General features: G+C 42.5%; 2 protein-coding genes across 6 annotated transcripts; one reads left to right on the top strand and one right to left on the bottom strand.

The window, feature by feature from the left end:
* Positions 1-1,476: 1,476 nt before the first annotated feature.
* On the bottom strand, positions 1,477-11,024 carry LOC135243411 (uncharacterized). Its single transcript, XM_064315212.1, has 10 exons — positions 10,868-11,024; positions 9,753-9,848; positions 9,209-9,335; positions 8,627-8,787; positions 8,052-8,203; positions 7,064-7,217; positions 5,789-5,882; positions 4,835-4,910; positions 4,588-4,667; positions 1,477-3,773 (listed from the first exon to the last, which is right to left on the bottom strand). The coding sequence occupies exons 2-10, from the start codon at positions 9,802-9,804 to the stop codon at positions 2,894-2,896; spliced, it is 1,776 nt and encodes a 591-aa protein (XP_064171282.1). The 5' UTR covers positions 9,805-9,848; positions 10,868-11,024; the 3' UTR covers positions 1,477-2,893.
* A 4,373-nt stretch (positions 11,025-15,397) lies between these two features.
* nsmce1 (NSE1 homolog, SMC5-SMC6 complex component) lies at positions 15,398-25,554 on the top strand. Of its 5 annotated transcripts, none has more exons than XM_064314748.1 (8): positions 15,398-15,523; positions 16,203-16,362; positions 17,201-17,313; positions 18,251-18,328; positions 18,848-18,994; positions 22,579-22,695; positions 24,049-24,169; positions 25,078-25,554. In XM_064314748.1, the coding sequence occupies exons 2-8, from the start codon at positions 16,245-16,247 to the stop codon at positions 25,164-25,166; spliced, it is 783 nt and encodes a 260-aa protein (XP_064170818.1). In that variant the 5' UTR covers positions 15,398-15,523; positions 16,203-16,244; the 3' UTR covers positions 25,167-25,554. The 5 variants fall into 5 exon arrangements, with proteins under 5 accessions (XP_064170818.1, XP_064170820.1, XP_064170819.1 ...); XM_064314750.1 differs by having other exon boundaries at positions 15,501-15,523; positions 16,206-16,362; XM_064314749.1 differs by lacking the exon at positions 15,398-15,523 and adding an exon at positions 15,524-15,642 and having other exon boundaries at positions 16,206-16,362.
* The last annotated feature ends 733 nt before the right edge of the window (positions 25,555-26,287 follow it).

Raw genomic sequence — 26,287 nt, forward strand, 5'->3', positions numbered from 1 at the left:
TCTCACAGTTAATGATTTGATTGTCTTCTAAAGTTGGACAAGGACCAACCTGTGCAAGACCTTTTAATGACTGACATCAGATGGAAGATTGACAGGCAACCACCTTTTCCAACTTTTAGCTTTACCCCCTACAGACAGTGTTATGGAGAGACTACAGAAATAAACCGACAGAGTTTCATCCATTAAAAACCATGTCTGCTGCCATGCTGAGAAAAAGAATCAGGAAGGCCTTTAGAAACACTTCTTGCCCGGCAATTTGGATTAATTATCTTGCTGGGAGTACGAGTCAAGACCAGTTCTTTTTGCCTACTTTTTTTTTTGTTGCCATTCTTCAACACTTGCCTGACGCCCTTGCATTACAATCACTTAGCAGATTCAGGTAAGGTTAATTACTGCCTTGGATTTCCGTGACTACGTGGTGCACAGTGGCTCGAAAGGATTGAAATGCCAGCGATTTGCATAATTGTCGCATTGCTGCATTGCTTTGTGTGAGCTGGTCTTTCTTGTGGAAAAACAATTGCAAAAAGCCAAAAGTAATTTGCTCTTGTGTTTTTGCCTTTCAGAAAAGTTTTTGTGCTCCCACCCCCAGCAGCCACCTTTCAGCTCTGCTTCTCAATGGGGGGGGGGGGGGGGGGCGGGGTGCCAAAGTGGCATTCACATTAGTCTCAATAAATATCGCTTCATTCAGCGTAATACTTTATACTGAGTACTTTACGCCACTTTGCTCTTGATACTTAATACCAATTTATTCAATACGTGACACTCCATTCCACACTTAACTCCACATTTTATACTTTACTTCATGCGTTACTACATGCTTCACTGCATACTTTACATTCCTCCTAACTTTAATCAATACTCCATACATCAAGCCACATTTATTCCATACTTACTTATTCCATACCTCACATTTTACTAAACACTTGAGTCAATATTTTGCTTCACGTTACTTTACTCTGTACTTTACTCTGTACTTTACTCCACACTTTGCTAATCACGCTGCACCTGTTGCCGCTGGTGCAACATTATCGGCCTCACACACTATGTACCAGCGGTCCCGTATATATGCACCCTGCTGACGGCTCGAGAGGTTCCCCTCCGAAACATGCACTGCCAGCCCGCTGCTTCTGTTCAGCACCGCAGCCTCAGGCCACACAGGCCTCAGAGGGGGAGCGGAGGAGACCCAATCATACGCGTGCCCTGAGAGACAGCCAGACGGACGGCAGCGGTCACGCGAGCAATGAGTGCTGCTAATCCCTGACCGCTAATCCCTCCCGTATTACCCCTCAGGAGACGCGAACCCAAGCGTGCGGCCCCCCTGCGGGGTCACAGCTGGCACGGGCACGGGCACGGGCGGGATCTGATCTGATCTGAGACTGCGGGGCTCGCTCACGCACCGCCAGCGCCACCTTTACCGAATGCGCCACCCAGCAACCCCGCGTTCGCCACCCTCAGAGGAAAGGTGCAGTTCACAGATTTTACCTCATTCAGATTCAGATTTATTTGAAAACATCATTGCATACAAATATGAATTAAGATGCTTTTTACAAGTTGTTGAGGACCGCTCTGGCATAATAACTGAAAATAACACAATAAAATAAATTAACAGCACGCAGTAGAGCTACATGATAGATTCCCCCCCACCCCCACCCTTTATTGTACTTTAAGTTTTTTCAGGAAATCATGCACTCTAAGTTGAAGTAAACAATGAGAGTTTGTGTTACTGCTTGTGGAGCTTGTATGCTCTTGGGAGGAAGGACATCTGGTACCTTTTGGTGTGACTTCTAGGCTGTGTGAGTGACCTCCCATTTCGTAAATTGTGGGCCAGTCTGACATTTGAGTTTGCAGAAAAATACGAGACTGTGGAACAAGCAAAAATCCGCAGGTCACTGCTGTTTCGCTTTTTTATCATAAAACAATAACCCTCACCCGCAGAGCTGTTACATACCACACAGAGCGGTTTACACACAAAAAAATTATTAAGAAGATTAAGAAGAAAACCGAATATAGACAATAAACATTGAATAAAACAGAAATCCAGCTGACATAGTTTCATCATTGTTGAAAGCAAATTTCAAGTACATCGAACTCAGAGGCCTGGATAAAACATGGAAAATCTCAGAGCCCTGGCTACAAATGCCATGTCTCCTCTTTTTAAAAAAATCAGTGGCTGAGACAGTGACGGGTCTTTATTTGAGGCTGTAAGGGAGTGTGTGGAGGGGTGTGTGCTTTTAGGGGTTCGACAATGTGCGGCCAGAGGAAGCACTGCCTTAAAAGTGCTGTGCAAACTTTTGAAATAAACTCTAAAAGAAACTGTAAGGCAGTGTGGTTATTTTGGTAAGAACCCTAGCTGGTGAATTTTGAGCTCGCTGCAGATGGGGTAAGGCAGTTTGGCTCAGGAATGAGTTCAGAGAATTGCAATCACGCTGAGAATTAAACGCTGTCTGACCTTCTCAGTATGAACCACAGAGAGGAAAGGCCTAATCTTAGATACTGTATAATTCTCACATCGCAGGAGTGGACTAACTTTTTTTGTGTGGGTGTGGGTCATAGCATAGAGAGGTTCAGACCATAACAAAAAGTCTAGCTCGTCAGTGAAAAGTGTTACAATGAAAACATATTCTCTACCACCCTGCAAACCTTAACGCCCTAAAAAGATGATGAAAAGTATACACGTAAAGATGGCGCAGCACTTTTGCTTTGCTCTGGGTTTGGATGAGTGTTTTTCAACTGTTTCCCGACTCTAGGTTTGTATAAAATCTAAATCAAACTAGAGTCCCCTTCCATTTTTGAGCCTAATCTTGAAGCTCCAGAGCTGATTTGAGTCACCTCTATGAGTTAATCAGTAACCAGCTTACAGAGAACAGTTAAACATGAGCAGAAAACTGCAGTGTTATACTCTCTGGTAGGAGCTTTCAATGATAGTTTGAATAACAGGAGGAGTATTCAAAGCAGAATGAGGGGAACTTTCCATGCTACTTTTTGGCGTACATTGGGACAGGAAATGGCAGGGAATGACGGAATGTGGAATTCCCCCTTTGGGAATCTGCGGGAGGTTCTGATCTTGTCCGGTGCAGCTTTCCGGACCTTCCACTGACGATGCCTCCAAATCTGTTTTGCCTGGTGCTAAAAACTGGTGTTCTATGTGTTCATCCACGGTCCGGAGCATCTGATAGCCTTCTTCACAGGGGCCCAGAGTGCATGCTGGGAAATTAGCCTGGACCTGAGAACTTCTGGCAACAGCTTCACCAAAGGACTCGTATCCATCATCTGCTCGGCAGGGAAGCACGCAGGTGAGCGCACAGGTGTTCTGCAGCAAAGTCTCTAAGGTATCTCCTTTGAAGGAGGAGGACAGATCGGCGCCCTCTGCTGGAGGAGCGTTGGTATTGCCGCCGTTACACGACCGGTACTCAAAGTCTGTGGACACGCTGGGAGCTTCTGTGAGCGAATCAGGGGCGTGCAGTTTTCTCTGCAAGTGCGTGAGCAGATCGGGGGTCACCAGCAGACCGGGGTCGCTGCAGACCAGGCAGGGGTCGGCGTCTGGCCCGGGCAGGGCGGCGGGGCTGGGGGTCTCGCAGCCCGCGGGCTCCGGGGGGGGCGTGCCAGGTGACCTGAGGCACAGGACGTTCCTGTAACCGTGCTGAGAGGAACCGCGGGAGTCCGCAGAGCCTCCCGGCCCCGCCCGACTGTTCGCGCTGTCTGCCGCCGGCTGGAGGATGCCGACGTTTTTATACAGATCATCTTGGTCACATTCCGAACTCTCTGGAGGATCACTGAGAGAGGAACACAGCAGGAGCCTTTACATTAGATGAGCAAGCTCAAGGCTAATCAGCAGCAGCTAATAGAAGCAGCTGTCCTTCATAGAACTAAATTTCCTTTACAATGTAGGCTTACAGTCTTTGGGTGAGATTCTTAAGTATTCATCAAATTTAATTAATAATAGTGCATGACTTGAGATAGATCAATTTGTGCAGTTAACCCATCGCAAAAGACACACACATGCACTTTAAATACAGCATATTACTGCCAATAATAAATATATTGTTTATTATTGGAAGTGATATGTCTTTTGGCGATTTCACTGCAGTCTCTGGTCTACCCTGCTAATGCGCTTCTGTATCCATACTATGAATACCGTAACCGTCCTCTTCCCCACCTCCTCGGAGTACAGTGGGTCCTGGTCAAAAAAGGGCCACAGAGGGCACAGAAGAGCAAGTCCACTACGCTAGCTAGCTCACAAGCTAATACTATTTACAGTTAATTAACAGCAGCTACCCCGAATCTAACCTGAGTTCGGTCAAATGCCCCTTTCGCATACATTGGAGGCATCTCCAAATTCAAATTACCCACCCATTGTAGTTTTTCCAGAAATGAGGAACTACTATATCTCTACCAAAATGTCCACCTGTAGATGACTCTGTACAGAGATTGCTTTGGCTAGCTGCACAGAGAGAATTCATCAGTTACACCTTGATCTGTTAAATGAGTTAAATGTCGGTTTGCAGTGGAATTCCCCTTTAAGTAATACAATGAAATCAACAGAAGCACCCGTTCCCCAGACACCCGAAGTAATGTCACCCAGCTCACCGTGACTTTTCCTCCGCGTTGGCAACGGTCAGTGCATCAGGCTGGATGGACCAAGGGTCATAAAGCTTTGGGGCAAAAACCTGGCCGCAACAACAGGGCAGAATTGCGATCAGTGGTGCAAATCTGGAAGGCCTAGATAGGTTAATTTTCCCGATAAGCCACTCTTAGTACAAAGTTCTCAGTTCAGAACACACCTGGCTGTATCCCTACTTTACTAAAACGCTCGCTGGCCTCGTGCCGCCTTTACCTTGGGATTCCCCGGAAGCATGTACTTTATGTCGTTCTCGGGGGAAGGAATTCTGTCCCACCACTGGGTCTTGAGTCTGCAAGACAAAAGGGGGCATTAAGGATAATATTTCTGCTTAATACAGTGTTGCTTTGGCTTCATCTTTGCGTTTGCTTGACCATGAAGGCTTTTAATAACAGAATTGTGAGCTCGAGTCACATGACTTGGGACTCTAGTCTGACTTGAGTCACAAATTTCAAACTTGCGACTTGACCTGGCAGGGAAGGAAATGACCTGAGCCTTGACCTGGACTTGCACTCCCAAGTCTCGATACTTTACTTTAAGCTATTTTAAAAGCAACCTTGCTTTCCAATTATAGAATAAATCGCAGCCAGTCTGACAGTTTTCTGAAAGATTCTGAGCAGACTGCCCTCAAAAGCAACAAGGCCAGATGGTGCAAAGCAAGATTCCAGCCCTCTGATTGGACCAGCAGGTTTGTGCCCTCTGCAGGTTTGTGCAACTCTGTGGTGGTCACATGGTGCATTTTATCAAATCAAGCTGAAGTGGAAATTATGCTTAACAAACCGAAGGGCAAACCTCCCCTGTATGGGCTACTTTGTAATAATTTATCCTCTTTGCAAAAGTAGCAATACTAGCATAAACTACATTTAGCCAAATTCCATCTCGTGACTCAACAAGAACTTCCATCAGTCACAGTAGCTAAATGCAAAAGTAGCTCATATTCACTCAAGAGCTCCATAAATTACTCTAAAGGAAATAGGAAGGCATTTTAGAAAGAAAATCAAAAGATTGAGACTTCACTTGTGATCCAAAATCACCGACTTGGGGCTTGACTTGAGACTCAAAGAAGACTTGCGATTTGACTTCCAAAAATGTGACTTGGTCCGACGTCTGTTAAATAACATAAAGCACAAGTGATGTGGAAACTTAAAGGCGACAGGATTGTTCTCTTACCGAGTCCAGCACTGATAGGAAGCACAGATGATTATGACGAGGAGCACAGAAAGCACAGGGATGATGGTCTTCCACACACTCTGCACTGAGGCAGCTGGAGGAATCAGACAAGAACAGAGCATCTGTCATCGACATCGAAAGCAGGAAATGACTCAGTAAACTCAGTGAAAGATAACAGTAAGCTGCAGAATTTGCGCAGTGTACCTTCCAGAGCAACAGCTCGATACCAGGTACAGGGAGTCTCACACTGCCTGCGCTACTTCTGCACAATAACAACATCGGGGCTGCGTTCCAATCCAAATTAATATGCCCCCTACACTTGTTCCCTCCACTGCAGGGAGCCCTCCAGTGACGTATCGTATGACGTTTATGCGAGGGTCCCCTTCCTGAAAGAGGGGAGAGATCGAGGGGAGCGGTCGGAGCTGTTTCAATTCGGAACACCCTCACGCTTATTCTTCCTCACTTCAACGTTCATCACCAGAAAAAAGGACGTTTCTACAGCTGGCATTTGAGGACATAGGTTTTAAGCATTTGATGTCATTATTTATGTGTTATACAATTTATATAAATGCGTATGCAACAACATCAAACATGTATCTTATTGATTACAAATGGGTATGTTATAAATAAGTATACATAAAGCTACTTGCAAAAGACAATGATAAACGTGCATTTATATTGTCAATAAATGTGTTATCAAACTTTATTAACAAGTTTTAGTATTAGTACAATACCATGGAGATCATCGATATGCTGCTTAACATTTCTATTCTTGCTGTAGCTAGCTCTTGCAAGCAGTTAGTGAAGACTGCTAACTTATGTTCAAAACGTTATTGCGAACAAACAAAAAATGGATATTCTCCCCAAAAATAACACAACTTTCATATATTCCATGTTGACAAACTAATGTCAATGTCACCACACTTCTTACACTCGTAACTTCGCTTATCCGAGAATGAAAGATGGCGTCAATTAAAACCAAAGTCATAAAAAGCGAAGGGAGAATCGCAATGCATTCTGGGAAATATCACCGCTCAGAGGGATGTTTTTTGTTGGCTCCCCTGGAGGGAGGGAAATCGAGGGATTGAGGGCGTCTGGATCCTCCCTCCACTCGCTTAATTTGGGTTGGAATGCCCTTCTAAATGCTGCTATCTTACATCCTGGTCACTTTGTGGATTCCCCCCTCCAAACTAGGGTGAGTTTGTTTTCGTATTGGAATGGGGCACTGGCCCTTTGTGTGAGCCTCTCCTCTCTCAAGCTCGGCGTCTGACTTACGGACAGTCCACTCCAACTCCCGGCTCCAGTCACTGAACTGGGTGTTGTAATCGGGGGAGTGTGATCTAGCCTTCACAATGTATTTGCTGTTGGGCTCTAAATCACCGCCTGGTATTTCCTGGGATGGCAATGTGGCATTGATGGTCCTCCAAGCCTGCAGGAAGATACATAAAGGCATCTCGTACTGTAAAAACACGCTATGCACTGCCTCTGTGTGGGCATTTCATGTCCTGAACTATGTTACAAAACCACAGACTTCAAATCGCCTTACATGGCCAAAAGATTATACGAAGCAGATAGTATGAGAGAGCTAGAATTAGAAAGTTAGTATGAGAGAGCCAGAATAATAAAGTTAGTATGAGAGAGCTAGTATTGGAGAGTTAGTATTAGAGCTAGTACGCGAGAGCTAGTATTAGAGACTTAGTATAAGAGAACTAGAATTAAGGAGCTACATAGTATGAGAGCTAGTACTAGACAGCTAATATTAGAGCTAGCATAAGAGAGCTAGTATTAGCTAGTATGCTGACAATGTCAGAGCTAGTATGAAAGAGTGTCAGAGCTAGTATGAAAGAGCGAAGTATTAGAGACCTAGTATTGCAGCGAAACTATGAATGGTAAATGGTAAATGGACTGCATTTATATAGCGTTTTATCCAACGCTTACATTGACTCTTCGCCAGACTAGGGTAGGTTGGTGTCTTGCTAAGGAACTCGACATCCCAGCAGTTTGACGCACTCCGACTGCACAATCGTCTACTGGCTATTACCTATGAACACTAAATAAAAAAGATTTTTATGAGACAGCTAGTATTAGAGAGCTAGTATAAGAGCTCCTAGTAGAGAGCTAGTGTGGGAGTTAGCACAAAAGGAGAACTAGTATTAGAGCTAGTATGAGAGAGTTGGTATTAGTGAGCCTGTAAAACAGAAATAGCAAATGATGTAAGATTTGTGGGTTGGCGCTGGGGAGTTTACTGCATGAGCTTGCGTACCGCGTCTGCTTCTCCTTTCTTTCTGTAGCTCAGCTGAATCTCCAGCCTGGCATACAGGAAGCTGCTCTCATTGTAGCGCAGGTCGCACAGGATGTTGTAATTCCCATTCTCCGTTCGTGCCACAGACAGTATCTCAGGAGCTCTAGGCTTGACTGCAGAGGAATGGGTTATTGGTAATGGCAGCTTGCAGCACAACTGTACACTGTATAAGGGTGGTTCATTCATGCACAGCAAAACGCTCAAAGTTAATTTACTCTTACAGATTTTATATGAGACTAAGTGGGACAAAATGTACTCTAATAGAGTAAATTGCACTCTGTCTGAGTTTATTTAATACTGACTGCTTTACTGTATAATAGAAAGCAGATCCTGCTTTTCTTTTGAGTGTCCAACATTATAAAACTGATCATTTTTTAAAGTAATTTCTGCTGGTATTTGCTACTATGGAAACACATTTCTGACAGATAATGCCCATGGTCCTGAACAGTCTGAAGAACAGCAGAGATAATTAATATAACTGAGATTACAGCTTCTGAGGTATTCATAACAGGGATCAGCCAGTAAATCCTACTCACTGTTGTCAAGCGCGGTGATAGTCGTTGTATTTATGACCCTCCGTCCTTCCAGAAGGTTTCTGGTGTATTTTTGTTCGTTTACCATCAAAGGCATTTCAACTGTACATCCACATCTGTACAAAGAGTCTCTGCTGCTGTTCACGAATGCACACATGAAATGCCTGAGGGGAAGGAGATTGATATTTTTATTTGATTCGTAAATCATCCTAATACAATGGGCATATCTGAATCAAAAGTGTAGGTTATGACATATTTTCCATCTCAAAATTACAATCTGAATACAAACACACCTGCACACACATATATTAAAATAACATATGAAGTAATGTTATCACCACTAGAAATTGAAAGAAGAGTCAACAAATAATTAAATTATAAGAATCTAAGAGACACAGATAGACATAGAGATATAGATACACAATGGATAGATATGTAAAGAAATTATAGGCTATAATTTACTTTAAATTCTCAGGAATTTAATCCCCCCATACATTTTCCATTAAGGTTCAATCATCTCCAAAGAACCATGTCTGCCTTTTTCTACTATTTTTTTTATCAACAAATTAAAAAAGGAAAACTTACTCCTGATCTTCTGACACAAAGTCTACGCTGTAGGCACTACAGTTGAGAAGCATTTCAGAGGTGAACTCGCAAACCATTGTGCATTCATAGTCATTGAAGCAATTTAGATTGGAAATATTCAAATGTGCTGTAAAAAAACACAAAAAAACTATGAGCAGTGTAAGACAATTCCCTTGGGATTCTTGCATGATAAAACTCAAAGAAAACCCAATTTAAAACCAAACAGAGCATTATTTTAACATGTATTCACAATTATTCATAGCTGAAATAAATGGTTCACCTTTAACACTTACCCACACAAGTGTAGGTAAGGAACAAAAAACACTTGTAATCCACCCATTTCCTTACTGGGATTGCACAGTACTACTGCCCATTGTCAAAACAGTAACTACTTTTAAATAGAGCTTTTTTTATAGAGAGTATAATGGGTTTTGAAAATAAGGTATGAAAGTACAAGGACAGATAAAACGTTTCACAATAAATTCCTCTAATAATGTATGGTTGAACATTGAAATGCCACAGAATTCAAATAGACATGACTCACCATAAGACAGTGAAACTAACTCAAGTAAAAACACCAGAATTATAAACGGCATGCTTGAAATATTTCTTCTTTTTGAGGGAGGTGTGACGTTTGTTTCTGAAGACATAAGAGAAAAGAGAAAAGCCTATTCATTTAATATTACATAAGTAGGGAAAACATTACACAATTCTCTGAACATGTCTCACACAATAATGTACAATAAAAATAAAATTACAGAGTTGACCCTAAACCAGGGGACAGTAAAGCACTTCTTGCTATTTTGATCTCTCTCTTACTTGCTCCCTCTGTCTCTTGCTACCTCTCGCTCAATTTCAAAGCGCTTTATTGGCATGACAAATATAGGCACTTGTGTTGCCAAAGTTGAGGTTACAAAATAAGATATGTACAAAACAGATGCTAGATATAGATTACAGATTAAACTGCAAGATTATGGATTAGTTAAGAAAAAAAAACAAGCCTGTAATGAAAATGGCAGTAAATGATGTGTGTGTGAGAGTGTATGCATGTCTGCTTGTACGTGTGTGCATGTATGTGTGTGCGTGTCACTCATTGTCCCTCAGAGTACGGTAGGAGAACACAAATCGTGCTGCTCGTACACAGCAATAATTTCCCCCTTAATAGGAAGGGTAGCCTATCTGCATCAATGCATGTGTTACTGAATTGGGGACATTTCTATTTCTGGCTAATTTTGGGGTAGAATCTATTGCGAATTCGGCACATTCTATCGGGAAATGTTTCTCTGTTTCAGTTTCGTTGTCTTTGCATTGTTGGCACAATCTTCTTTCTTCTGGCACCCATGACTATTTTGTACCTGCCAGTCTCCATGGTTAGGTGGAGCTCTGTCTCTCTCTCATACACACAAACTGCAGAATTCTCTATAGCACAGTATATAATTTATTTGACTCAGTTTTGTTATATAGTATTGATATTATAGTACACTACATAATGTAACTAATCGCTTATACTGTTTTGTTATGTTATATAGGATAGGCCTCTTGATATTGTGGTACAGTAGGCTGATGTATTTGATTAAGACCAGTTTCGTAAAACAACTAATCTAACCGTAAACGTAAACAAAAACGAACACTCTGACAACAACAAAAACAACATTTTACCTTAAGCGTTGCTCCAATTAAAGTTTGGGAAAGAGCTTCGGTAAAGTTTTGAATTCAGTATTGAATTGAATTAAAATCGGTTAGGACTCTTTTAACATTAGCATGCTTCCCTATGCTATGTTATTCTGGAAGGAAAGGGGAAGTGAGGCGCTTTTAGTGGGCGGATTTACTCGGTTCCAGCGAAATTACTGAGAATAATCCTCCCAAATATGACGTGGGCATATTTTACGATCGCCCCAGATTGTTCGAAATTCTCTATAATCTTTGAGTTAGCTATTGTTTGGAGAAACAATACATATTTAAATTTGCAGTGCTTTTAATTTGATAAATTGAAGTCTTTTTCTCGAGTGAATGAAAGTTCAGGACCTTCGCATCGGTATGATTAGCCTACAGCCAACTAAACCCTGCTACGGGATTGGGATCATGGCTGGACATGCTTAGGCTACGGGCGATTAGAATTAAATTTGTGGGATAAACTCGGGTCCGCGGGTGGGTCTGTCAATTTTAACCTTGTGAAATAATATGTTTTAATTGCGGCTTAGTGAAGCTGCCCGTTCTGTTTTAAATACATGTTAAAATGCCCCAGTGTAGGCATATATTGCTGATTCATATTAAAACCATATTAGGAGACAGCACATTGTTTTATTCAGTGTGCTTGGCCACAAAAACTCTTGCCCAATGTAGACTCATAGTACTTACACAAATGTTCCTCTTTCTGAGTACAATTGCGAAGGTATAATTAAGCAGAGGTTCAAATGTGACACGTACATTTTGCTGTTCATCTTGTATATCGTTTTTGGCAGAGACAAAACAGCTCTGAGGCAATCTTACGCTCAGAAAACCATGTTTGTTGTGCCAAAATGCAGTTCCTGTGTCTTTGGACTCTTCACAAGTCGCACTAGTTGTTGCTGAGGGGTATACAAGTATTTTCCCCCTTCCCAATTTCCTCTATTATTGCATATTAGACACACGTCATGGTTACAGGTATTTGGACAAAATGTGAAATTAGACAAAGAGAACCTCCGTAAACACAAAACACACAAAAAATATATTATTTCACTTATTTTATGAAAAAGGTTATCAAGCGCCGACATCACCTATGTGGAAATATAGTTGTACCCTTAAACCTAATACCTGGTTGCACCACCTTTATTGGCAATAACTGCAACCAAATGCTGCCTGTAATTTGATATCAGTCTTTCAGTCACATTTCTGTGGCGAAATTTGGCTCTTTGCAGAACTGCTTTGATTCAGACAAATTGGTACATTTTCCAGCATGAACTGCTCGTTTCAGGTCCTGCCACAGCGTCTCTGTTGGGTTCAAGTCAGGACTTTGACTAGGCCACTCCCAAACTTTTAATTTAGCTACATTTCAACCATTCAAATGTGGACTTGCTTTTGTGTTTTGGATTATTGTATTGCTGCATAACCTAACTACGCCTCTGTTTCAGCTCACTGATAGATGACCGGTACATTCTCCATAGAAATGTTCTTGTACAGGGTAGAATTCATGGTTCCTTCAATGGCAATTTGTCCAGGTCCTGAGGCAGCAAAGCATCCCCACACCATTACACTGCCACCACGTTTCACTGTTGGTATGAAATGCTGGATTTGCTTTACACCAGACATAATGGGACCTACAGTATTGTGCAAAAATCTTAGGCACCCTAGATTTTTAAATATAATATATAGTATATATTTGGTCTTAGATGTTTATTTTTTAGTTTTCTGCAGTAGTGTGTCAGTAGAAAAGAGAAAATTTGAGAGTTCCAAACATGGATTTTCCAAAAAATGGAATTTTACAGATGCATTTTTGTATTTTGTTAAATAAAGTAATATTTTAAGTAATAGACTACTTTTCAGATAAAAACTTGATCAAGGGTCTCTGGGATAACCTGGAGAGCCAGAAGCAAGCGAAACAACCAAAATCTGCAGAAGAACTGTGGCAAGTTCTCCAAAATGCTTGGAACAACCAACCAGCCGATTTTCTTATAAAACTGCCGGCCAGTGTACCTAAGAGAATTGATGTAGTTTTAAAAGCGAAGGGTGGTCACACCAAACATTGATTTTTAGTTTTTAACTATTTACTGCTATTTATATTATTTTTTCGATATTTATAACCTTTCATTTCATTATTTTTGAAAGCATCTTAGCTGTACAGCATTTTTTTTACAGGTGCCTAAGACTTTTGCACAGTACAGTATGTCGTCCAATAAATTCCACGTTTGACTCCTGTCCATAGAACATAATCCCAAAATGCTTTGGGATCATCTAGGTGCTGTTGTGAAAATACGAGATGAGCACTGATGTTTCTCTAAGTGATTAGCAGTGATTTCCACCTCGCTACTCTCCCATGAACCTCATTTTGGCCCAGCCTCTTTCTTATTGAGGAGTCATGGAGACCAACCTTAGCGGAGACAACGGAGGCCTGTAGTTCTTTTTATGTCTTCTGGGATCTTTTGTAACTTCCTGAAAGAGTTGGAACTGTGCCCTTGGAAAAATGTTGGTAGGCCGGCTCTCCTGGGATGATTCACCACTGTTCCATGTGTTCTCCATTTATGGTAAGATGGTAAGAGTGGTTGTCTAGCAGTCGGAGGGTTGCCGGTTTGATCCCCCATCCTGCAGCCTTCCATTCTGCCATTTCCATATGGAGCCCACCAAAGTCCGGCACAAACCTGTCCTCAACAAACTGTGTGAGCCATGTCCACTGGATATTTTTAGCAATGGCAAACAGGCAAGGCTGATCACAGGCAAGGATGGGTGTTTGATTTGGATTTAGATGCTGCACTGCATTTTGCACCAAAGTAATTTCATGCCTTAGCATCGCAGTTGTGCATGCAGAGTCCTCAAAGAGTGGGAGCAATGCACCAGAATTCTTAATTGTACTTTCCCCCCCACATTTGTTTTCATGATATGCAGGCCACAAAATCTTCCAATCGGTGTCTTTAAAGGATGCAACTGTGATATCCACATGCTCTGGCCACGCATGTTCCTCCTCAATATAAGTGTGGTTAGAGGAGTCATCCCCACTAAACAGTGGACTAATGGGAAACTCTGGGTGACATTTGTGTAGCAGGAAGGGAGATGGTGAACCTGCTTTGATGGGCTCGATTGCATTAACCAGATGTTGATATTTTCAGTACTCTCTCCCTGGCCACTGTAACCAGGATGCTGAAGGAGAGCTATTTCTGTTCCATGGAACAAGCCAGTGGCTGTGGCTGAAGATGAGTTGCGATCTAAGTTGTCTGCAGCAGCTGCTGTACAGACCCAAGTCCACAAACCACATGGAGCCACGATGCCTGTTTCTGTGAATTTCCCACAAACAGCATTTCAGTCAGGACAACTCAGATATTAAAATATTTACATTAATATGTAAATACATTTTTGGTTTGGCGTTGGATGGATCTTCTTCAGGTATTAGTGCACGCATACAGGGTTGGGGACACCCTGTGTGGTAGGGAATAGTCACAGTGGAGATGCAACAGCATGCGCTGCCCTATATAACAGGGAGTACTATACATCTCTCCTACTGAACTGAAGGAATACCAACCCACCCCCCCCCCAGTATCTAGAAGCAGATCCAAACAACAGGTGGTGGTGGAGGCTGGGTGAGGCCAGTTCTAAGCAGTAGCAGTGAAGCATGCAAAATCAGGGCAGGCAAGCAGCAGCACTGAGAGGTCTGACTGTCGGTTTGAAAAAGGAGCTCCATTGATGATGTGTGCCTGTGATTGGATGGGTAAGAGAAGAGGGTTGTGTTTATGCAATTGGTTGATTGTGGAAACACATGAGTATGTGGTTACTGGGGTCAACCGATTGGTCGGCTGTAATTAGAGTTTCCTGACAGATCTTGCTTTGCACATTCCATGCGTGCCGCTCCTATGCCAAGTCTGAGGACAGTTTTGAGAACTCTATCATAAGAACAGCACATTCCCATTTCATGCACATTATCAATTATCCCTTTCTTTCTTGTTTTGGCATTTATCATCAATCCGTTGTAATCATAATCGTTTTAATGCATTTTTGGCCATAGTATTACTCTATCTCCGATGTGAAGCTTATTTAAAACTGAGGAATCATTAAATTAATATAATTAAAATTAAAACATGGATAAAAATAAATAAATGTTCTTTAATCATGTAATGATTAGGCCTTCAAATAAATCTTGCAGTCATGACATGTTAAAATGTTGTTTAATTTCAATTAATTTATTTTTAATTTAATTGCCTATTAGCTATACATGCTGTCGTTATTTTCTCCCATAAACGCACCTTCGGCTTCTCTCATAACCCACGGCATCACGTTATACAGATCTCCAACGAGGGCGTGAAAATGTGACGTAAGCTAAAACTGATGAAAAACTGATATTTGTGTCAGTGTGATGAGAAAAAAATTCACATCGGAAAAATAATACTTGATTTTTATTTTTGATATAATGCACAGAGTTAACATTAATATATGAATGGAAGTATTTTTATTTTGCTGTCAAAAATGAATTGAGCCCAATGGGGAAACTGGTTTTTTGAGCAAAAATGATACATATCAGCAGGGGGCGATATTATATCCGGTGGTGAGGTTGAGAAACGAAAGCTGGCCCCTATGGTTGTCATAGGTTGAATGGAACCCTATGACCGCGTTTCCTTTCCATTCCTCTGACAGGTAAGCGGAAGCTGTCGCCAGTTCCTCTGTATCTCAATTTTTTCGCGGCAGTCTGGTTGTGGTCATTTACTATTTGAATCAAAGCGTCCTTGGGAATAAAAGATATTGCTCAAGCTTTGGTGAGATTTGTGCGTAGCATTCAGTATTTATTAGGTTCCGTGATTACCATGTTGCTATCAACCATGATCAACCATAGTTAACGTTAGGTAGTCAGCTGCCAGAGTAATTTGTTAAATTTATGTTATTAGTATAGTTACAGTCCATAAATTAAAGCGTCTTTTCGATAGCTTGTGAAGTGTGGTTGCCTGCGACTTACTTGTTTTAGCTAGTTTGTCTACTAGCTTGCTAGCTGGGCATTTTGCTCCAGGTTCGAACAGTTCAACTTGAGCAAGACAATATTTAGGCTGGTAGCAAGCTTCCACAGCACTGAACATCCGGTGGATGTGCAAATAAGTAATCAACATTACGTTTGCATTGGTTTTATTAGTGAGCGGAACTAAAACCGAAATCTAGCCCTGTTTAATTGATGAACGTTTACTAAGCCGTATCGCCCCACTACCAAACTTACTCACTTGCTCGGTTACAGATCTAACGAAATGACAGAAATTATTGTCGGTGAGCAGTGACTAACTTTATATGTACTTATTTCGGCGTTAAAAGTTATCAATGTGCTTGACAGCAGTTGCAACGCGGAACGACCGCTGGGTTCGTATTCTGAAGCATGGCCAGACAGATGACAGACAGTCACCGCAGGTTTCTGCAGACCATGATGAGCAACGGAGTTATGGAGTCCTCCAAAGCGAACGCTCTGTGTCTGCATTTCTGTCGGGACCAAAGCGGTGAGAGAGAGAGCCCACCCGTCGCAAACGCCCCCACGCTGGTATAGCAGCCATCAGTCATCCGTAAACATGAGGCGTAACTGCCAACATTAGTTTTCCTTGGTTTCAGCTTTCCAAAGAGAACTAGACCTCTTGCCGAATATGTTGCAGTAGTTGAAATTCGTATCTTTACTCGTGCAATAAGATGCTTTTAAGGATGCCAAAACCATGTCTGACAAATGGCAACACCAGTCCAAATGGACCGCTGCAGTGGTCTGCTTGTTTTTGCCTTAAAATTAGCAGCCTATTTAGGAACCAAGGGGGGTTAGTTACTTGTGTAAACTGCTTCTATTGTTCAGTTAAATGCTGAGGGAAACCTAGTACACCTGGTAGCTCTCAGGCACCAGGGCTGGGGACCCCAGCAGGCCTGGTGGCTGTGTGACCAGGGTTGGGGACACCTCTATGGTAGGGAATAGTGACAGTGGGGATGCTATTAACATGAATTTGATCCTTAAATAAATTTTACTTAACATTCTTTTTTTGTTTGACCTGATGGGCCTTTTAAGGTCACATGGCTGTACTTCCCTTTCTTCCTTCCTTCCCTTTGTGAGGAGACTTCTATATGATTTGCTTATGTTTAGATTCATGATTTTCTTTATTACGTTTTTGGTAAGGGAGGACATGTAGCTGTAGCTGTGCACACTGAATAAAATGAATCTGATGTTTGAAGCGGTACTATTGTTTAATATTTAACATTCAAACAGTGCGCTTTCTCTTTGTACCTGAGAGATAAACACATATTAGCTTGTTTCTCAGCAAATGTGAACTGAAGTTGAAGTGTTTGTTTTGTATGGTGTAGTGCCTGCCCAGCTGGATGAGTTTATTGGCGTCATCAACGCGGAGCTGCAGCCGATGTTCATGCACATCAGGAAAGGGATGTGTGAGGACGACGGGCACCAGTACTACGCTTTGGTCAGTGGAACAGCTAATCCGGCACACCGGGCCTACTGGTCCATTCCCGCTGTTTCTCTGGGTTCTACACCAGGTTTATTGCTCACTGCCGTGCCTGTGATCACTCTTATCTGTACAGCTATGGATGTGGCTGCATTTCTGAAACTTAACATGCTTCCCTTCTTTAGCTCGATTGGTGGTAAGCAGCCCAGTTCCTGGAGATCTTCCGTCCTGCAGGTTTTCACTCCAACCCAAGCAAAGTGCACATCATTCACAGTGAGAGGTCTTGTTGCGCTTCTAATTAGTAGATGCGCCAAGCTAGTTTTGAAATTAAAACCTACAGGATGGTAGATCTCCAGGATCAGGTTGGTTACCACTGGTCTAGATGCATTCTGTTCCTGTTGCTATGGTCCCTAGGAGGCTGTGCTAAATCACGTGTCAGGTGAAATTATAGCCTAGGGAAGAGGCTATGCTAAAGCACTTTAAAGGTTAAATTAGCTTGTATGACTGAGCCAAGAGGCTATGCTAAAACACTTTTAAGGTCTGAAGTGGGTAGTGACTGTTAGCATCTGAAGCGAAACCGCTGTCTTGCCTGGTCTCGTAATGCTTTCAGCATTTAAGCATGGCTGTAAATTCTGGCCGAGCCGAAATGGGAAATACTCTCAATGGTTCACATAAGGGCCACTTTGCATTTTTGTTGGTGTTATAGTGACTTAGCCAAATCTCTTCTTATCGGTTGTTTTTCTGACACCATAATGCGTGCGCAGCCGCCGTGCGGTAAACGCACCATACGCTCCAGAACGGTCTGCGAGCGGGTCCTGGAACGAGTGTGTCACAGCGAGCAGAGACTGAAGTCCTTTCAGAGCCTAGTGTTTCAGGTGAGAGGTGTGAGCCTCTGTCCCTGCTGTTTTGGCACGCTAGATCGGAACCTTTCTTCTCTGCTCTTTGTGCCTCTCAGGTGAACATGGCGGAGACGGACATAACCAGAATGTCTTCCGATTACGCGGACAACGAGCTGGAGCTCTTCAGAAAAACGGTAAGTGCCAGTCCCTTGCATACATATGGTACATTAAAGGGGTTATTTAATTTTATTCAGTTTTTTCTTTCAAATGCAGTTTGTTACTTTTGTGTCTTGGACATATTCTTTGTTACTGTAAGGATAGGAATATTATATTAGGCACATTTAAATAACACTGTTTTGAACCTACCTTTCATTCACACAGGAAAAGTAAAGACACTTTTAATATCCTTTTAATGTTTGTAATTATTGTGCATACAAATTTGTCATATTTACACTCCTTATAATTAAGGACACCAACAACGATAATGTAATTCACTCAGCAGTTGACTAACTCTTCCCACACACAGGGCTAAGGTAATAGGGGAAATAAACTATTGCTGACAGCATTGAGGAATTATCTCTGGACTAAACTCGCCTAACATTTATGCCAGTATGTTGCAGATTATGTCATAGAAAATGGACATTTCAGACAACATATCCAAGATGTGAATTGGGAGTAAATTTGACTGATCGGTGAAAATCCCTCGATCGCAGATGGACTTGATTGTGGATTCTGAGCGAGGAAGAGCCAGCTCCACTGATATTCTCAACTGCGCCGACCGCCTCCAAACCAAGAAGATGAAGAAGAAAGAGGTGGAGAATCTGCTGGACAGGCTGGTCCAGGACAAGTGGCTGAACGAGGTGTGTAGATTTTAAGGATGGTGCTTTTCAATTATTTCACAGATCGAGTGGTCACATGATGCGTTTGATTCCAAATCGATTGCTTACTTGGGGAAGAATCTATTTTTAGAATGCTTCTTGGCCGGGCAGCACCAAAAGGTGTTATAGAAAATGTACAGTACTATGCAAAAGTCTTAGGCACCTGTAAAAAAAAAATGCTGTACAGCTAAGATGCTTTCAAAAATAATGAAATGAAAGGTTATAAATATCGAAAAAATAATATAATGAGCAGTAAATAGTTAAAAACTAAATAAAATCAATGTTTGGTGTGAACACCCTTTGCCTTTGAAACGACATCAATTCTCTTAGGTACACTGTCCTGCAGTTTTATAAGAAAATCGGCTGGTAGGTTGTTCCAAGAATTTTGGAGAACTTGCCACAGTTCTTCTGCAGATTTTGGCTGTTTCGCTTGCTTCTGGCTCTCCAAGTAATCCCAGAGACCCTTGATCAAGTTTTTATCTGAAAAATAGTCTATTACTTAAAATATTACTTTATTTAACAAAATACAAAAATGTATCTGTAAAATTTCATTTTTTGGAAAATTCATGTTTGGAACTCTCAAATTTGCTCTTTTCTACTGACACACTAATGCAGAAAACTAAAAAATAAACATCTAAGACCAAATATAGACTATATATTATATTTTAAAATCTAGGGTGCCTAAGACTTTTGCACAGTACTGTATGTTCCTGTAAGAAAGCACATCAAGACCCACATTTTTCCATCATAATGAACCCTTAGTGCTTAGCCTATTGGGTCAATAAGCACCAACAGTTTTATTCTCAACTCACAAATGTTGCGCACCCACAGAACCACTATACAAGGGCTTGCCTGAATACTCAATTCTGATTGGTTGGGACATGTGCAGTATTTTTCCATATTCGGCGGGCTAGGAAGTAGCACCCGCAAAAGTTCAGTCACCATTCTCAATAAATGTGCTTTGGTCTGACTCGATTAAGTGGAAATTTGTAAGAGCTAGCGAGCCAACAGTTACAACATCATACTTGCAACAGTGTCAGCTTGAAGTCCATGAATGAATGTAGAGTAGCTCATGATAGCTTGACTATTTTTACAGTTTAGCCTCTGTTTTGAATATAATTCAATAGTTGGCTAGCTCTCCGTGATAACAAACGTGCTGTGAGACCATTTAGAGAGAGACTAGAAAGATGCTAAGTGGTATAGGGCATGGGGTATTGCTGTAATACTTAAGTAACATTTCCACTGCAGTGAAATCACATATTTTCAAATGTTTTGATTGCAATTATGTTTTTTGTTGGTAAGCCGTTGTATAAGTGCGGTAATGACCGAGTGGCTGGGCGGTAAGCAGTTTGAAAGTCTGATGGGGAGGAAGTAAATTGGCAATTTCCTTCAACTCAGGGCATTCAAACTGCGTAATGGCCAGCTTATACAATGGCTTACCAACAAAAAGCATCATTGTAATCAAAACCTGCTTTTCAAAATATATCTTTGCTTTATTCTGTGCACATGAGCTAAAGTATGCTCTATTTTAATATGTTTCTCCTTTTTTGCATACTGTATGTTAAATTAATGAATGGAGCCAAGTTCCTACACCTAGTTGTGCATGCATAACCTTTGTGAGGGGAAAAAAAAGATTGAGTCGGCACGTGTCCTGCAGGTAATCGATTCACCCGTTGCTCATAACCGTCCGTAGCAGATGTGCAAAGATGCACCACATTTTCAGAACAAACAACATAAAACTTTGTACAGGTACATTCAATCCCAGTGGTTTTTTTAAACTTCCATTGTTACAATAGAACCGAGACAAGGTCTGCAAGAAGTGTTAAATGTTTTTCTGGCGAGTGGGTGTGTAATGTTACTGTGAGGAGCAGGCTGAGTGGGTGTGTAATGTCACTGTGAGGAGCAGGCTGAGTGGGTGTGTAATGTTACTGTGAGGAGCAGGCTGAGTGGGTGTGTAATGTTGCTGTGAGGAACAGGCTGAGTGGGTGTGTAATGTTACTGTGAGGAGCAGGCTGAGTGGGTGTGTAATGTTACTGTGAGGAGCAGGCTGAGTGGGTGTGTAATGTTACTGTGAGGAGCAGGCTGAGTGGGTGTGTAATGTTTCTGTGAGGAGCAGGCTGAGTGGGTGTGTAATGTTGCTGTGAGGAGCAGGCTGAGTGGGGTGTAATGTTACTGTGAGGAGCAGGCTGAGTGGGTGTGTAATGTTGCTGTGAGGAGCAGGCTGAGTGGGTGTGTATGTTACTGTGAGGAGCAGGCTGAGTGGGTGTGTAATGTTACTGTGAGGAGCAGGCTGAGTGGGTGTGTAATGTTACTGTGAGGAGCAGGCTGAGTGGGTGTGTAGTGTTGCTGTGAGGAGCAGGCTGAGTGGGTGTGTAATGTTACTGTGAGGAGCAGGCTGAGTGGGTGTGTAATGTTACTGTGAGGAGCAGGCTGAGTGGGTGTGTAATGTTACTGTGAGGAGCAGGCTGAGTGGGTGTGTAATGTTACTGTGAGGAGCAGGCTGAGTGGGTGTGTAATGTTACTGTGAGGAGCAGGCTGAGTGGGTGTGTAATGTTACTGTGAGGAGCAGGCTGAGTGGGTGTGTAATGTTACTGTGAGGAGCAGGCTGAGTGGGTGTGTAATGTTACTGTGAGGAGCAGGCTGAGTGGGTGTGTAATGTTGCTGTGAGGAGCAGGCTGAGTGGGTGTGTAATGTTACTGTGAGGAGCAGGCTGAGTGGGTGTGTAATGTTACTGTGAGGAGCAGGCTGAGTGGGTGTGTAATGTTACTGTGAGGAGCAGGCTGAGTGGGTGTGTAATGTTACTGTGAGGAGCAGGCTGAGTGGGTGTGTAATGTTACTGTGAGGAGCAGGCTGAGTGGGTGTGTAATGTTACTGTGAGGAGCAGGCTGAGTGGGTGTGTAATGTTGCTGTGAGGAGCAGGCTGAGTGGGTGTGTAATGTTACTGTGAGGAGCAGGCTGAGTGGGTGTGTAATGTTACTGTGAGGAGCAGGCTGAGTGGGTGTGTAATGTTACTGTGAGGAGCAGGCTGAGTGGGTGTGTAATGTTACTGTGAGGAGCAGGCTGAGTGGGTGTGTAATGTTACTGTGAGGAGCAGGCTGAGTGGGTGTGTAATGTTACTGTGAGGAGCAGGCTGAGTGGGTGTGTAATGTTACTGTGAGGAGCAGGCTGAGTGGGTGTGTAATGTTGCTGTGAGGAGCAGGCTGAGTGGGTGTGTAATGTTACTGTGAGGAGCAGACTGAGTGGGTGTGTAATGTTACTGTGAGGAGCAGGCTGAGTGGGTGTGTAATGTTACTGTGAGGAGCAGGCTGAGTGGGTGTGTAATGTTACTGTGAGGAGCAGGCTGAGTGGGGTGTAATGTTACTGTGAGGAGCAGGCTGAGTGGTGTGTAATGTTGCTGTGAGGAGCAGGCTGAGTGGGTGTGTAATGTTACTGTGAGGAGCAGGCTGAGTGGGTGTGTAATGTTACTGTGAGGAGCAGGCTGAGTGGGTGTGTAATGTTACTGTGAGGAGCAGACTGAGTGGGTGTGTAATGTTACTGAGTTGCTGACTGGTTTGTTTGTTCCACAGAAACGTGGTGAATACACTCTGAGTACTCGCTGCATCATAGAGATGGAACCGTACATCCGGAACATTTACCAAGACCTGGTCAAGCCCTGCGCCATATGCCACAGCCTCGCCTTTCAGGTAAAGAGTCTCGGGCCAACTTTTAAAGGGGAACTGCATCTAATGAAACTGCTTACTTATGCTGCTTGTGCATAGAGTGGAGGTCGTGTCTGCGTCGGTCTGTTTTCACCTGTAATGAGGATATCATAAAAATGATCTTAAAATTTTACAGGCCTTTTCAAAATGCGACAACAACAAGAGTGTGATGGTGTTTGTTGAGCGCTGCTGTATGTTGTTAAAACGCATGGCAAGCTGGCAGCGTTTTTGTTTCTTTCTTCTGTGGTCCTAAATTGAAATATAACCTAATTCACTGGCCAAATTTGCTGATGTCGATAGCACCCTTTTTTTATATAGCGCAAGTGCAAACTGCAATCAAGTTTCCATATTCATGGAAGAAGGATAAGGATATCCTTAAGAAGGATAAAATGGAGCTTTATTAAGCAGAGCTACTGACAGGGCTTGACAGTAGCTTTTTTGTTTAAGGAGCATGTGCTCCTGAGTTTTTACATTTAGCAGCAACTATTGCATCCCAATTAGTAGACTAGAGCTTCTAAAATATTATTACAGTTGGCACACATGCATTTTCAGGATCCGATTCTTCTAAAATGGGAGCACTGACTCCATCTCTTTATAGCTTTGCTTGTGAGTTGGGCTGGAAAAAATGATTCATTAAGTTTTATAAGAGGTTTGGTTGATTATGATTCAGCTACTTTTTCAGTATGATATTTTCACTTAATTTACAACATCAGTGGCGCATCAAACGCGTCACCTCTGGCCCAGGTGTGTTTCATCATCACAATGCCCATGACTTGGGTCGATATTGCTATCATACTACTCTGATACTACCCAGCACCCCTGGCATTTCTCTTTTTTTTGGGGGGGTGGGGGTAAATTAATATTAAAAATCTTTAATAAATATAAAATCTTAATTTAAGCCCTGGTGCTCATGCCAGTTGGTAGTCTTATAGGCTCCCGCTGGTCACGGTGTTCCGGTCAGTGAGTCAGGCTTCATAAAACAGCTGTCAAATATTCTCATCACACGCCCATTCGGTATATGAGCGTTCTCTTTCCAGAACGCAACGTTTTATAAGCTGCGGTTGTGCGTTAAACGGATTGCAAGGCACACTGCTAATACTTTCCCTCCGAGAAGCCCAGCTGTAAAGTTCAGCAGCCCTGCTTTATCTGTCAGAAATTCATCAAAGGGAGGAAGGCCCTTAATTGAATACGTCGAACCAGTGCCCCCTTCCCTTTGGAGACAAAATCATTTCCCTGTTGCTGGTGAAAAGAGCCTCAGGAAAAAGCGAATGGTTCGGCTCTTCGGTGCCGACGGAGAACAGAAAAGACTGGAGCGTAATGTCCCTCTCCCCTCTCCAGAGCCAGACGTGCGAGAACTGTGGCGTCCGAATCCACCTCCCCTGTGCTGCCAAGTTCTTTAAAAACAACACTGACCCCCGGTGCCCCAGCTGTAAAGACTACTGGCCACACGAGATTCCAGGTAACAAACCATTTTATCGCTGTGAAAAGCCTTTGAATAGGAACAGTTGTAATGTAAGGTGCTAAATTTAGGGCGTTAGCGCTTTGCGGGTCTTAGCAGCTGTAATGTAAGGTGTTAAATTTAGGGCTTTATCGCGGTTGCGTTGCCCTGGGTACGGGCAGGAGTCGGTTAGGGTTCCACGTTTCGATTGGGTGCCTGTGGACTGCGTGCCAAAGCTGCGTATGAAAGGTCTTCCTCTGACTCCACTCTGTATGTAAGCTTAGCTGCATTCTGCGGTGTGAAAAGAAGCAGCTTTGTGACATGTTTCGGAGGAGAACCGTGGATGTCTACGCTGTGCCAAATCGGCGGGGAGGGATCGCACAGGAATTCAGCTGCTAATTGCTAATTGGAGATTCCAAATTAGGGTGGGAATTGAACATGTTGAGCCAATTGTTGGGTGCTAATTAGAAGGAATTTTTTTCAGGGCATTAAGCACTTTGCTTGTCTTAGCAGCTGTAATGTAAGGTGTTAAATCTAAGGCATTAGTGCTAGCGCTTTGCTAGTCTGAGCAGCTGTTAATTTGTGATTTCATGCCTCGATGTTCCTCCTGGGCAGGTGTGTAATTGCTAGAGAATGCTCTGCTTTATGATTGCTGATAAATCCTTTTAGCGCCATGGCTACCGCAAAGTAATTACATGCACAGCAATGCACCTTGTAAAACACTGGTTTAGTGCTCATCACATTATTAAATCTGAAATTGGTTATAATATAGCTGGAAATGATTCAGGAAAAGGAATAAAAATTGAAAAATGACTCAGATGATCTCCCTTGTTTGCCAAACAGTTGCAATTTCTCTCTGCTATCCAGTGCAAACAGTAAGAAATGAAAATGTCAGTATGAGTGTCTAACAAGGAGTGTGTTGTTCTCAGTCTTCCAGTTTCAGACTCTCAGCCAATCAGCTTCCTCCCGAGCCAGCACAGCCCCTGCATCTACAGCTTCCCGGACACGCAGGAAGTGATGTCACTGGCGCTTTATTCTGTTCATTTGGCTTCTAAGCCTTTTCTTTCCCGGTGTTCAAAGTCCAACTGTGTCCTTATTAACATCTTAGGCCCTGGAGGCTTCTTGTAGATTACAGTTTTACATGTAGAACATATTTTTGTATACCTGCACTGTGTTTCAGTTCGTTTTTGTAGAAGAGTTGAATGAGACTCTAACAGAACATAAGTAGGGGGTGGTCTGCCCCAACCACACACTGCTTATTATTTATACTTTGTGATAAATTGCATTAATGTCAACAAGTTTCCTTCACGTTCATTTGAATTCTTACCCATTCAGTCAACTATATTAAATGCGTTCATTTTTCTTATGTTCTTATTAAAAGAAATTAAAAGCTCTGTTTTCAAAAATGGGTGCACCTGAAGTTTATTAGACTGTATAATTTGATTCCTGCTGGCACAGATTACAAAAACAAATGATTTAATCACTACTGAGTGCATGCAGGAGAAAAGAAAGCACAACCCAATATTTTAATGACATAGATCTATAAACAGCAGTTTTTTGCACGTGTCTTTCAGCAATTACCCCAGACACTTCGATATAATCTTAACTGACACAAAACATGAATGGAACCAATCCTGCAAGATTGTGTTTCCGCTAAAACAAAAAGCCTGCAAGAGCATGAGGGCTTCACCTCAAACTCGGAGTGGTGCTATCTGTAGCATTGAATAATGCAGTGGTGACCAACCCCGTTCCTGGAGATATACCATCCTGTCAGGTTTTTACTCCAGTGCAAATAAAGCACGCCTCATTCAACAGCTAGGGATTGACCGTCCTCTCTCTCCAACCCTAGCAAAGCACACCTCATTCAACAGCTAGAGATCTACCGTCCTGTAGGCTTTCACTCCAATCCTAACAAAACACACCTCATTCGACAGCTGGAGATCTGGTTGAGCAGCTAATTGGAAGCTAATAGGTGTGTCAAATTAGGGTTCAGATGAAAACCCACTGGATGGTAGATCTCCAGGAACAGGATTGGTTACCACTGACCTGATGAATACTTTCACTCTGTACTAGTGAAAACACAAACGGATACTTCATCTAAACTGAATAGTAAGTGTTGTCCATACTGAATGGAAAATG

This window comes from Anguilla rostrata, chromosome 17, assembly GCF_018555375.3.
Source record: "Anguilla rostrata isolate EN2019 chromosome 17, ASM1855537v3, whole genome shotgun sequence".
Taxonomy (NCBI): domain Eukaryota; kingdom Metazoa; phylum Chordata; class Actinopteri; order Anguilliformes; family Anguillidae; genus Anguilla; species Anguilla rostrata.

Excerpts from the sequence above, each read along its gene's own strand:
- LOC135243411 (XM_064315212.1), bottom strand. The coding sequence starts at position 9,804 with ATGCCGTTTATAATTCTGGTGTTTTTACTTGAGTTAGTTTCACTGTCT. Across the intron at positions 8,788-9,208 it reads TTTGTGTCAGAAGATCAGGA|GCATTTCATGTGTGCATTCG; the intron begins GTAAGTTTTCCT and ends CCTTCCCCTCAG. Across the intron at positions 4,668-4,834 it reads TGCTTCCGGGGAATCCCAAG|GTTTTTGCCCCAAAGCTTTA; the intron begins GTAAAGGCGGCA and ends TGTTGCGGCCAG.
- nsmce1 (XM_064314748.1), top strand. The coding sequence starts at position 16,245 with ATGGCCAGACAGATGACAGACAGTCACCGCAGGTTTCTGCAGACCATG. Across the intron at positions 16,363-17,200 it reads TTTCTGTCGGGACCAAAGCG|TGCCTGCCCAGCTGGATGAG; the intron begins GTGAGAGAGAGA and ends TGTATGGTGTAG. Across the intron at positions 17,314-18,250 it reads GGCACCAGTACTACGCTTTG|GTGAACATGGCGGAGACGGA; the intron begins GTCAGTGGAACA and ends TGTGCCTCTCAG.